Genomic DNA, 12,705 nt, shown 5'->3' with positions numbered 1-12,705 from the left:
TGAAAGGCACAAAAAAACAAAACAGCTGTAGACAAGTGGGAAAAGTGCCTCACTCAACGCTAAATCCGTACTTAACATGTAGCCCGCATCATAAAACTGAGGGTTTTGTTTCAAGAAGGTCTCCTTGCAAGATTTTTCTTAACCCCAATGGTTAATTGTGAAATAACTTTTAATCTTGAAATTACGATGCTGGTTTTCTGGTTGGTTGGTTAGCTGGTGGGTTGGTTGGTTCTATAGGAAATTGTTTTTCTTCCTTTATGTTTGTTACAGAAAATTGAATTTACTCATCAGCTTTGTCATAGTCAACCCTCTGACTATGAATTCACTGATCTTACTACAATAAACACAACCAGCTGTGTAAAAATCTCTTGAAATTAGGAAGGGTTGTCTTCTTTGCATAAGTCATCAGTTTTCTTTCTTGCATATATTAAATAAGAAAAAAATGGTGCTTATAGCAGAAATATTTTGAAGCTGTATATAAAAAATCTCAATTTTTCAAAACACTCAAACAGCTTCTATTGTTTCCTCTATGTACTAGTCCAGGAATTGCATATTTCTCCCTTGGACTACTCCAGTAAACTTCTGTCATATCTCCTACCTTAGTCTCTCTCCCTGACAATCCATTCTTCATCAATGTGGGGATTTTGCCAGTTGCTAAATATGTCTACTCCAGGTAAGCACTCCAGAACTGGGGAAATAACCACAGGGTGGATTTGGGGACCTACCAGGCCCTCTGTGAGATGGGCCTGAGCCAAAACTCCATTGATCACCTGACCTCCATTAGTCCCTAATCTGACTTATAGAACACAGTGATGTTTTGAATCTCCTGGAATTAGTGCCAGTCCAGATCCAGTGTCTGGTAATCCTCAAAAGGTCTGATTATTTCCTTTTCTCCAATGCACAGTCATGCTGGTAAAAAGCCAAAGGTCCCTTGGGGAAGACTGGAAGAAAGATGAACCAGTATAAATTTTTGGCAGCGGCCTGGGATCCTTCTTCAAGGGGACCCAGCCTCCCCTTTGCTCATGGATTTTGGGTCTATAAACTGGCTCAAATCCGGGAATCAATTGAGGGGCAGTGACTGTTTTTATGAGACAGGTTAGACTTTTGTTCACTTGACCTGGAATTTTTCTGCTCATTCAGATCAAATAAAAATTTAGTAGACTTCCTATGTATTTCACTTCTGGGAATACCGCAGTCTCTTAGAGTCAGGTACTGCTTTGACTCTGCTGTCCATTACAGTAATCACGCCCACCTTGACTTTGGTGGTTAAGCACTGTCACTTGGCCCCTGCCACCCAGGGTCCAATTACTCTGCATTTAGGTTTCTCACTTCAGTGACTGAAGTCCCCACTGCGAGGTCTGGCTTACATTTAAGAGTGATCACAGAGCTCTTCAAGGATGCTGGGGGTCCCCTTACAAATTTATTTCTCATAGTCATGGTGAAAGGTGTGTCCTGTGGACCCTCCCAAGGCGGGTGAGTAGGTTTTAAATGACAAATTCACGCTAACATTCCAATCTCCCTAAGCCTTTGAATCTCTTCCTTTACATTAAACCAAGGCAGGTCTGGCATTCAAGTTCATTTACTGTGGGCCAACTTTTGGTCCATGTTTTAGCCAACCAACCAACCAAACTAGTAGAGCCCTTTCTAACTCCCCAAGGCTTCAACATTAAATGCAGAAATCTCTGTTTATCGGGTCCATATCAATTAATGTGGCCCAATCCAAATTTATGTTCCTTCCACCATTACCCCATACCCCTAATATCCATTCCCACACATATTCCCTGAACTTCTGTGTAAATTAGAAAAACCAAGTAGTTCTTTTGCAGTGTAGCAGAACTCCTCATGGGTCACATTTTGACCCTCACTTTTAGGGACCTGCAGGGACTTGAGTTTAGTTATAAGTCCAGAAGAAAAGAGGGGTGGGGGTCCTGAGGAGAATCAACAATGTCTTGCGAGGTAGGTGCCTTAAGGGGAGGCCATTACAGCTTCCTCATCAACGCAGGGTTAATCCCCTCAAGATGAGTGGAGGGGCTGCTTCTACTGGCAAAGAAGACTGATCAAAATTTAGGAGTTCAATGTCCCCAGCTGCATCAGGGTCTTCCCACACATCCCCATGCCAACTTCCAGGATCCTATTTCTTCCCTATCAATGCCTTTACTTTAACAGTAGACATGCTGTGAGGCTGGGAGTTCAACGTGCACTGTAATTCAGCCAGTCAGAGGATGAGAATCTGGGTTTGGTTGTCAGCAATCTCAGGAGATAAAGGTGTCCTTCAGGGCAGACAGAAGATTTTGGGTCATTTGTGCAGCGCTTGTGCTGGGAATTCGAGTCCTCAGTTCATTCATTTCTTTTCCCACTTTGTCAATGATATTAGGAGCAACCAGCCAATCTCATACTCATTACTTTGACAGCAGTTAGTTTGACAAAAATGCTCACCTAGATCCTTGCCTCTTGTAAGTATTTGAATAGGAGAATCCAATGATGATATTTTGTGTATCCCTATTGCCACATCATGCTGTGAACAGGAAGTGCTCTCTTTACTATGGGAAATAGAGTAAATAGTGTCTTTAAATGTAACCAGATTACAGAACTGATTCCAGAAGCTCCAGAACCAATTCAGTAAACTCATCCTTAAGATTCTGTTCCTCTAGAACCACTCCCAGTACCAAAATCATGGGAGCAGAGTCATCATCCTAAACCACCTTGTCACTCCCTTCCTCAAAGCCATTTAATAGCTCCCCATTTAATAGCTCTTGCATCGCCTGTGGAATCAAGTCCACACTCCTAAATACGGCAATCAGTGTAGACTCTATTAAGGAAGGCCTTGGCTTTCTTTCATTCTATTCTGAAGAATCCCATGATCTAAAAAATATAAATAAGGACAACTGATATCATCAAACACAAAAAGATTATATGAAAATTCCTAGTGGTGGATTTCACCATCATGCATATTTGTTTCCATGAGGCTAAGTAAGTATTTATTGAGCACATATTTTGTGCCAGGCTCTGGGGTACAGGTGGTCCCTCCTTTCAGGAACTGACACTCTGAATTCAGGGCTAAAGAAAAAGTGGCTCATAAATCAAGTGCTCTACCCTGATGTTCACTTCGAACTTGCATACAAAACAATTAAAGGATAATCTTTCATGACAGCAGAGTAATACATCCATCTCCGAGCTGCTATGGAAATTCAACACGCAATTTATTCTAATGAATCCACTCCATCTGACATTGCTCCATGTCCTCCCTTAGCTCATAATGACACCAAGCCCCAGGGGTCCCCTGATACGTTCTAAATCACTATCTGAAGTGTAGGACTCCCTGAGCCTTCCCACTGCAGATAGCAAGAAAACTAACAGCCAATAAAATACCCACCGAGCAACTAGACCCTTCCAGGAAATCAAAATTCTGAAGGCAAAAGTGGAACTCTTACCTAAAAATGAGGCTCTCTTTCTTTTGATCAGCATGAAGGTAGGAATCACCCACAGTTGCAGCCTAAGGGGTATTTTTACAATTACGAGAAAACTTTGGTGGCAATTTACCAAATGCAGGTAGAGAAGGATGCTGTTGGTTTGTTCCATGTGTCATCAATACTAAGTGGTATCCTAGCTATAAGGAAACAATGATTAGAGATGCCAACAATTTGATGTCACTTGAAAAAGCAAATGTCATGCCAGACAGTCCTAAACTTCCTATCTTTTAAGTCATTTTAAATGATTTTTTCTACATATAGCTAGAAAATACATAAATAATATTGATACCTGAAGGGGATTAAAAAGAAATATATTGATAGATTCATTCACCAACCACCTAAAATCATGAAAGACTTTGAGATGAAGAATTCAGATCAGCACAAGGTCACACAACCACTAAACAGCAGAGCAGATATAAAAACAAGCCACTTAACTCTACAACCTGCCAACCTCAAGTTCTATCCCTTACACCGTCTCTGTTTTCTTCATATTTGAATAAAAGGGATAACACTGAATATTGCATTGCATAGTGCTGTTTGGTATTTTATATTTCTTGTATGAACTATATTTTCACCATTAGAATAAAACACACTGAGTGCTGGGACCTGCCTGTCTTGCATTGCCATACAGGGAATACAGGCATGAGGAAATGTCCAGCAATTCTTTTAAAAATAAGAATAAAGAGTCTAATTAACAAATGAATGCATTCTTTTTGTCTTAAAGGGGACCAACCACTTTATAAGAAGCAGGGCTGACCCTTCAATGCTAGCAACATTTTCACAGGACTTTTTCTTCCCCAACTGAGACAGTTCTAGACAAGTGACTCACTAAAACACAACCCTTCAAGGAAGCAAACTTTCATCTTTCTAAAACCTCAGCAAAGTGGCACAGCGGCACCCAGATATTTTTGTTAACTGGCCTGGGGATGCTTCTTTTATTTTCTGAATGGTTCATCCATTTCCAGGGAGAAAATAACAAAATAGTCTATAATTTGAGGCCCGAATTTGGGGGTAGGAAGAGTTCTCCTTCTGAATTCTTTACCTGGAACATCAACTAGGAGTCAAGTCCAGAGGCATATCACTTTGTTTCCTTTTTTTTTTTTTTTTTTTTTTTTTGCTGAGCTGCAGGTCTTGAGGGATCTCAGTTCCCCCACAAGGGATTGAAACCAGGCCACGGCAGTGAAAGCACCAAGTCTTAACCAAACTACCAAGGAACTCCCCCAGTTTCTTTTTATCTTTTTAAAATAAAAGAGAGTTAAGAGAATGAGAAGACAGGTCACAGACTGGTATAAAATGTTTGCAAAAGACACATCTGATAAAGGGCTGTTATCCAAAACCTACAAAGAACCCTAAAACTCAACAATAAGAAAACAAAAAACCTTCTTGAAAAATGAGTCAAAGACCTTAATAAACACTTCACCAAAGAAGGTATACAGATGGCAAATAAATAAATGGAAAGATGCTCCACACCATATGTCATCAGAGTAATGCAAATTAAAACGACGGGATATCACTTCACTCCTATCAGAATGACCAAATCCAGAACACTGAAGACGCCAAACACTGGCGAGGATGTGGAGCAACAGGAACTCTCATACACTGCTGGTGGGAATGCAAAATGGTGCAGCCACTTTAGGAGACTTTGGCAGTTTCTTACAAAACCAAATTTTTTCTTACCATGCAATCCAGCAATCACACTCCTTGATACTTTCCCAAAGGAACTGAAAACTATGTCCATAAAAAAACCTGCGCGTGGACATTTATAGCAGTTTTATTCATAATTGTCAAAACTTGGAAGCAACCAAGATGTCCTTCAGTAGGTGATGGGACAAATAATCTGTGGTACATCCAGACAATGGAATATTATTCAACTCTAAAAAGACATGAGCTATTAATCCATGAAAAGACATGGAGGAAACTTAAATGCACATTACTAAGCAAAAGAAAGCAATTTGAAAAGGCTACATACTATATGAGTCCAATTATATGAAATTCTGGAAAAGACAAAACCTTATGGAGACAGTTAAAAAAAAAAATCAGTTGTTTCCAGGGGTTGGGGAAGGGGGGAGAGATGAACAGGCAGAGCACAAAGAATTTTAGGGCAGTGAAAATTCTCTGTATGATACTGTAATGATGGCTATATGTCATTACACATTTGTCTGGCCCATTGAATGTGTAACACCAAGATTGAACCCTAAAGTAAAAATAAACTATGGACTTTGGGTGATTATGATGTGTCAATGTAGGTTCATCACCTGTAACAATGTACATCTGCTAGAGGATGTTGATAATAGGAAGAGATGATGTATGTGTGTGGGGAAGGGGCATAAAGAAAATCTCTGTACCTTCCTCTCAATTTGTCTGTGAACCTAAAACTGCTCAAAAAAATATTGTCTTAAAAAAAAAAAAAAACAGCTAGGAAGGGGACAGAAAGAACTGGGTTAGCACTTGAACAGAAAAGGCCTTTTCACCAGCCAAGATAGGGAAGCTTGACCTTAAAAGCCTATTATAAATAACTTTGGGTTAAAGAAATATGCAATGTCACCTGAGAAAATCTAGTCCAGAATTTGGATGAGTCATCATTATCAAGCAATCAACTTAGTAATAATAACAACCTCAACAATAATAACTAAAATGAGTACCTATTATGGGCAGGCACTGTTTCAGGCAAGTTAAATGCATTAAATCCATTTAGTCCTCAAAAACCCTATGAGGTAAGATACCATTAGTATCTCCATTTTGCAGAGAAGGAAACCAAGGCACAGAGAAGCTAAGTAATTCCCAAAGTCACCCTCCTAAGAATTGGCAGAGCAAGGGCTCATACCCAGGCCACCTGGCTGCAGGGTCCAGGCTGCTCCATTGTCTCACTGCAACTATAATTCACTGTAAATGCTGAAGGGAGACTGTCATAATACAAGGTAACAAGAGCAAACTGTAGTTTAGGGGCATGGAGCGCTGATTGCTTTACCAGCTTTATCTCACTGAATCTTCACAACAGATGTATCATTACCCTATTCCATATACTGGAAAACTGATAATTAAAGAAGTGATGACTTGCCCAAGGTCACTGGAAGATAAATGATACAGCCAGTTGCCAAACCCTAGTAGCCAGACACCAGTGTCCACACCACTATTCCCCACACCATGCTACGTCTCTGTTGGAAGCAATCCATGGTGCTCAAGTAATCTATGGGACGCTTGATGACTGGAAAGAAGTCTGCCCCATGGCATGACCTCCTTCCTAAAGACCATGTGTGAAAGAAAGGCGGTATGGTATAGCAGAATGAACACAGACTCTGAAATCAGAAAGATTTGGGTTGAAACCCCAGCTCCAGCAATTACTATGTGACATTAAATACAGCTCTCTGAGCCTGTTTCCTGATGTGTACAAACGGGATAAAAATCCTATAAGCACCACGGTGACTATGAAGCTGACCTGAGACAGCACATGGAAAAGCCGGCCTCACGAGACCCTCCAATCACCCACCTCCCTGGATCCATAAAGGGGGCCCCATAAGTACATCGGGAGTCCATCTCTGCTCAGGGGTCTGCCTGCCCCTCTTGGGCTGAGTCATAGCATCTTCATGAAAAACACTGAAATTAAAATTGCACAAATGTGGGCTCTCCAGATTGGGACCATGTTCCCTCAACTCCTAGCATTTGCCCTGGGAGCCAGCAGGAGCTGTAACCATGCTATTAATGAGGTTACTGGGCACCAGTGTGGCAGAGAGAACAAGAGGGTGTGAAAGCGTTACTGACATACCAATTTGGACTAATAGTGACCCAAGATTTCAGTTGAGAATATCACAAAACAAAATAATGGTCCTGGAAATATTTAGATCAACTAGGGATGGTTTGGTTTGATCAGGAGGTTGGGGTTTGTTTTGTTTTGGGTTTTGCCCTTTTCAAAAAATCTATTGAAACTTAGAGAAACACAGCAGAATTTTGTTGATAAAAAAATAATAAAAATAATTTTAAAAAAATAAAATTTTGTTGGTGTTTAAAAACTCTGGGTTGGGCTTCCCTGGTGGCGCAGTGGTTGAGAGTCCGCCTGCCGATGCAGGGGACACGGGTTCGTGCCCCGATCCCGGAAGATCCCACATGCCGCGGAGCGGCTGGGCCCGCGAGCCATGGCCGCGGAGCCTGTGTGTCCGGAGCCTGTGCTCCGCAACGGGAGACGCCACAGCAGTGAGAGGCCCGCGTACAGCAAAAAAAAAAAAAAAAAAAAAAAAAAAAAAACTCTGGGTGACGTCTTGCTTATTGAGTCATTTCTTTTGTTTGCATATACTTGGTCTCTTCTGGTTTCCTGATGGCCATATCTGACAGAGTTCCCATCATTTTAAATGTCTCTTTAATTAAGCAGGAATGGATAAAACCATTTGTGTGTGTGTGTGTGTGTGTGTGTGTGTGTTTGTGAGTAGTATATTTCACTTATCATAATTCAAGTTTCATCCATGTTTTAGCATGTGTCAGAATTTACTTCTTTAAGGCTGATTTTTTTGGGGGGCGTTTATATTCATTAGGGATATTGGCCCGTATTTTTTTCTTTTTTTTTAAATTTTATTGAAGTATAGTTGATTTGTAGTGTTGTGTTAATTTCTTCTGTACAGGAAAGTGACTCAGTTATACATATATTCTTTTCCATTATGGTTTGTCACAGGATATTGAATATTGTTCCCTGTGCTATACAGTAGGATCTTGTTGTTTATCCATCCTATATGTAATAGTTTGCCTCTGCTAATCCCAAACTCCCATTCCTTCCCTCCCCTTGGCAACCACAAGTCTGTTCTCTATATCTGTGAGCCTGTAAAAACATTTTTAAGAGCCTCCAGGGACAATTCTTTATGCAGATATTTTCTTTATATTATACCCCAATCTTATTTATTGTGGCTCAAAATCAGGGGCCAACAAACTATAGCCCATAAGCTAAATTCAGCCTACTGCCTTTTCTTGTAAATAAAGTTTTATTGGAACCAGTTGTGCCCATTAGTTTACAAATTGTCTATGGCTGCTTTTGTGCTAGAGGCAAAGTTGAGTAGTGGTGACAGAGGCCATCTGGAGCTTTAGAGAAAATATTTGTCAATCCCTGCTCTAAAGCAGGCATTGGGACCAGAATGGCACAAAGTGTTTCATAGCAGGTATCCCTACCATAATCAAATAATTCTCTATGTTCGTTAATGCCTGTTTGTCCTACTTTATGTAAGTTCTTTGAGAGTCAAGGAGTACATCTACCTTGTTCAATATTTCCTCCCCAGGGCCTGAGCACAAAGACTAAAACATGGTACACAAGTAAGAAATATCTTTTGAGTGAATGAACTAAGTTGCTAGATGGATTTTGAGTTCTTGTGGGTCATAACTATGTCTCCGTTTTGAGTAAGAACCTGACTCACAGTAACTTCTCTGTAACTGTATATTTGCTGAACAATGAATTGCATGGACTCTGAATTTAGAGAATGAATATTCTTTGCAGGACATTTAATGACCAAGACTGTTTTGTCTATATTTTGATGAATCTCTTCTATGCCACACAATTTATGCCCATCCTCTCTCTAACTTCACAGAATCCTCTGTGCCGCAAGCCCTGATATCTGATGTTTGGCTCTGATGGTGCTAGTCTCATCAATGATTTGCAAAGCTGGTCCTCCATCCCATGGAATCCATCTGTGCTTCACAGTGTGATTCCCCAACAGCTTGAAGGGGTTCTGTGGGTGGCTCAGCCCAGTATTCATTGCCAAGGCACACGGTCATTCAGCCCACCAACACTTATATACAAGAGAAACCAGGAGCGGATGCTATCAGGTTCTGGAAAGACATAGAGAGAAGGACTGAGTGGAAGAGACCTCTGGCCTGCCACACACAAAATGAATTTGTCATTTGGATATGGAAGATGGTTTAACATGAAAAAGAGAGAAATCAGACTCTCAAGGAGGCAACAAGACTTGGAGAAAAGAATATAACCTTTAAAAATTGTGAATCACTATGTTGTACACCCGTAACATACAATATTGTATATCAACTATACTTCAATTTAAAAAAAAAAAAGACTTGGAAAGAAGAACTAAGAGCTTGGGACTCAGACAGATCTGGGTAGGCACCCAAGCTCCAATACTTACTAGCTTTGTAAACCTGTGCCTATTAATTTCTCTGAGATAAAAATACCTTAATGACAAAATGGATGTAAAATGATAGTGTTGCAAGGACACTATGATAGATTTAAGATACCTAACAGTGATGGGTGCTATACAAATTTTACTGCTCTTTCCCCTTCAGATTTTAATGCCACAAAGAGAATGACCTTTGAAAATTTCTACTTACCAAGCATTCCTTTCTTGGAACTAGACAGACACATGTCCTTCTCTGCACTGGGCAGGGCAAAACTCACCACAAACACTTCCACGCCATCAGCCATCAGGGCCAAACCCAAAACAAAAAAGAGGGTCCACTGGAAGCGTCCGTGGCCACACTCATCAATGATGGTCTCATACTGGTGGGCCAGCTGCTCTTCCTCTTCCATCCTCTCAGCCATCAGGTCTGCCTGGCCCCGAAGACCATCCACCCTGGAGGGTGCCATCTTGGTCTGCTTGGTCTTGATGTCATCTGGGTGAGGGATGCCCTGGTACTCGCCCTCATAGATCTCATCCTCCTCATCATGGCCTTCTGTAACATCACTCTGTGCATCTTCTTCTGGATTGGACTCATTACCACGATAATAGCCATCACTGGGGGCATAGCCCTCATAGTTGTCATGATATTTGTAGTCATCCATTCCTTGGTTCTGGGACTGCCTGCTTGCTTCTCAAGCTATATCCCTTGCACTGTGAAAGAGGTTTGGGCTGTTTCAATAATCATCATCCATTCTATGTACAGAGGTTTAAATGTATACTTCTTGGGTGAACGTGACACCTGTATTCTTCCCCTTGGTCTCAAAGGCAACCTAAGTATCCATTTGCATTCAGTGTCTATTGGAAGTCTTTGGAAAGTTTCAAATTCTGGTCTGGTCTCTTGCAGCAATCCAAGGGTATTGTGTTGGAGATGTTGATTAGAAATGGGTCCAGCTGTTCTCCTTGACAAGGAGTCTGCAGGACTTGGCAACTTGCTGACTGGCCTGGTTTGTTCTGCTACTGAAGGTTATACCCTGGAGTACAGAGAAAGGAAAGAGAAGAATGTTATGAAATGTGGAAATTCTGACAAAATACTCTCAGAATTAAACAAATATGTTTATTACTGCCAGTGCTTCATGTGTAATGTGGAGGAAATCTTGGTTAGACAATAGATTCATACCAAATGAATGAGCCTTAAACCAGTGAGAAAGAGCAGTGGTCAGAGAGGCCCTTGGAATCATTGATTAACCCATGAAAGGGGTCAAGTCTTATACAAGAATGAAATATAAAGCGAGCAAGAGATTTTCAATACAAGATGATTTTGTGTTATGGGTTCTCTGTTAGAATAGATCAAGCTTTTGGCAACAGGGCAGGTTTATTACAGCTCAGCTTCTGTTATGAGGAGCCCAGCTTTTCTAACTTTGGCGTGAAGTTTCTGTACAATTTTACATCTAGAAATGTATGGCAAAGAAATATCCAGGACCATTTTTCCCAGGGCTCAGCTTACTTTTGAAACTCAGCATTGTGGTTCCAGGGCCACTCTGACCTTGTACTTGTCTTAAATAGGCAAGAATAGCTGCTAAAGACCCAGAGCCAGAGAGCTTGTGCCTGAAGTTTGATTCTGCCACATAATGGCCATGTGATCATGCACATATTTTTCTGAGCCTCAATTTTCTCAATTTAACAATAGTACTTAACCCGTAAGGCTGTGCATAAAGTACTTAGAACAGTGCCTGACCTGCTTGGTAAATACTAGTTAAGCATTGATGTTATTTTGCTCTTTTTTTTTTCTAGCTCCAGTTCTGGAAACCAAGACCCAGTATTGTCAGAGACAAGACCCTACCTTATATCCCAATTCCAATCAGTGGGTACATCTGTTGATTTCCATGCCCAACAGACCCTGTCCTAATTACATCCCTAGAATCCCAGGTCTCACAAGGTCTGGAGTCACCATTTAACAATGTCTCCTGGGTACCAGAAACTGTGTTAAAGGAGTCACATCCCTTATCCCTAATTCCTAAAACATCAGAAAAAGAAGGAAAATGTGTTTCCATCCTTATCTTACAGATAAAGAAACTGTATCTCAGGTGGGGTTAGATCAAGGACACAGAACCAGGACTCAGCCAGGTCCACTGATACCCAAAGTCAGTTCTTTCCATGGCTGTCGTGCTTCCCAAATGCTGTTCCAAGGGCCTGTCACACTAGATCCCCCGGGGGAGTTTAGAAAACAGATTCTAGAATGCATGCAGAGGGACTGGTTCAAGCTCAGAAATCTGAGTTTTCACACGGTTCCCCAAGTGGCTCTGAGGCCCAGCTTCTCACTGAGCTGCCCCCCCGGGTGGAGGCCAGACCCCTCCCAGACACCTTTAACTCACTTCAACTCTCCCCACTGCCAGACCCTTGGACTAAGATGGATGCTCAGATCTCTTCATCAGGGCTGCTAGAAATCCACTCCCCAGCTCAACCCACCTGCTGTCAAGTACATACTCATTCCCTCAACCTTTCCAGGCCTCCCTGTCACACCCAAAACCCACATTGTCCTTTCACCAAGCTCAGCCGACACCACCCCACAGAGGACTGGACACGCTTGCCCTCGCCGTGCCCACGGGGTATCCCTGGACCCCCTGCCCTACACCTGTCTGCCTGGCTCTCCTCGCCCTCAGCCCTGGACAGACTCCAGCTCTGGAACTCATTTGACTCCGAAAACACAAGGGATATCTACTGGGGGATGCCAGACACTAGTGGCTCTCAAACGCAGGGTGGGCCAGAGCCAGTCAGGGAATGAGGGGCTCATTAGAGCTGGGATGGGGCCTGGAAATCTGCAACTTCCTCAAACGTCATAAGGAATCCAGTGGACTATGCTTTGAGAAAACATTGAGGTAAAAAATCAGCAAGAAATACTTACTGAGAACTGATTCTCACTTCATCCTTTCAGATTTTTCACCATCCCCAGTAAATAAATTTGTATTAGGCCATGCTGGCCTGAACCATGTCAAATTAATATTCTAAATCTGTTTTTATTATATGCATTTAGGACCACAGGAGGAATATAAATCACATGTAAACAGCATGAGAGCTTTGCAGAGTGCTATAAAAAATGGAGAAAGAACACGCCAACTGTCTGAGATCTGGTG

The 12,705-nt window shown here is 41.6% G+C and overlaps 1 protein-coding gene across 3 annotated transcripts in view; it reads right to left on the bottom strand.

The window, feature by feature from the left end:
* The window catches only part of SV2B (synaptic vesicle glycoprotein 2B), a 75,885-nt gene extending 65,649 nt beyond the window's left edge, over positions 1 to 10,236 (bottom strand). For all 3 annotated transcript variants that reach the window (XM_060095082.1, XM_060095083.1, XM_060095085.1), the window contains exon 1: positions 9,786 to 10,236. In XM_060095082.1, coding sequence (XP_059951065.1) covers positions 9,786 to 10,236 — 451 coding nt within the window. The remainder of the gene's footprint in view (positions 1 to 9,785) is intronic.
* Positions 10,237 to 12,705: the final 2,469 nt, after the last annotated feature.

The sequence above is a fragment of the Mesoplodon densirostris genome, chromosome 4 (assembly GCF_025265405.1).
Source record: "Mesoplodon densirostris isolate mMesDen1 chromosome 4, mMesDen1 primary haplotype, whole genome shotgun sequence".
Taxonomy (NCBI): Eukaryota; Metazoa; Chordata; class Mammalia; order Artiodactyla; family Ziphiidae; genus Mesoplodon; species Mesoplodon densirostris.
The sequence above is the reverse complement of the archived record's forward strand: the minus strand, read 5'-3'. Positions and strand labels throughout refer to the sequence as shown.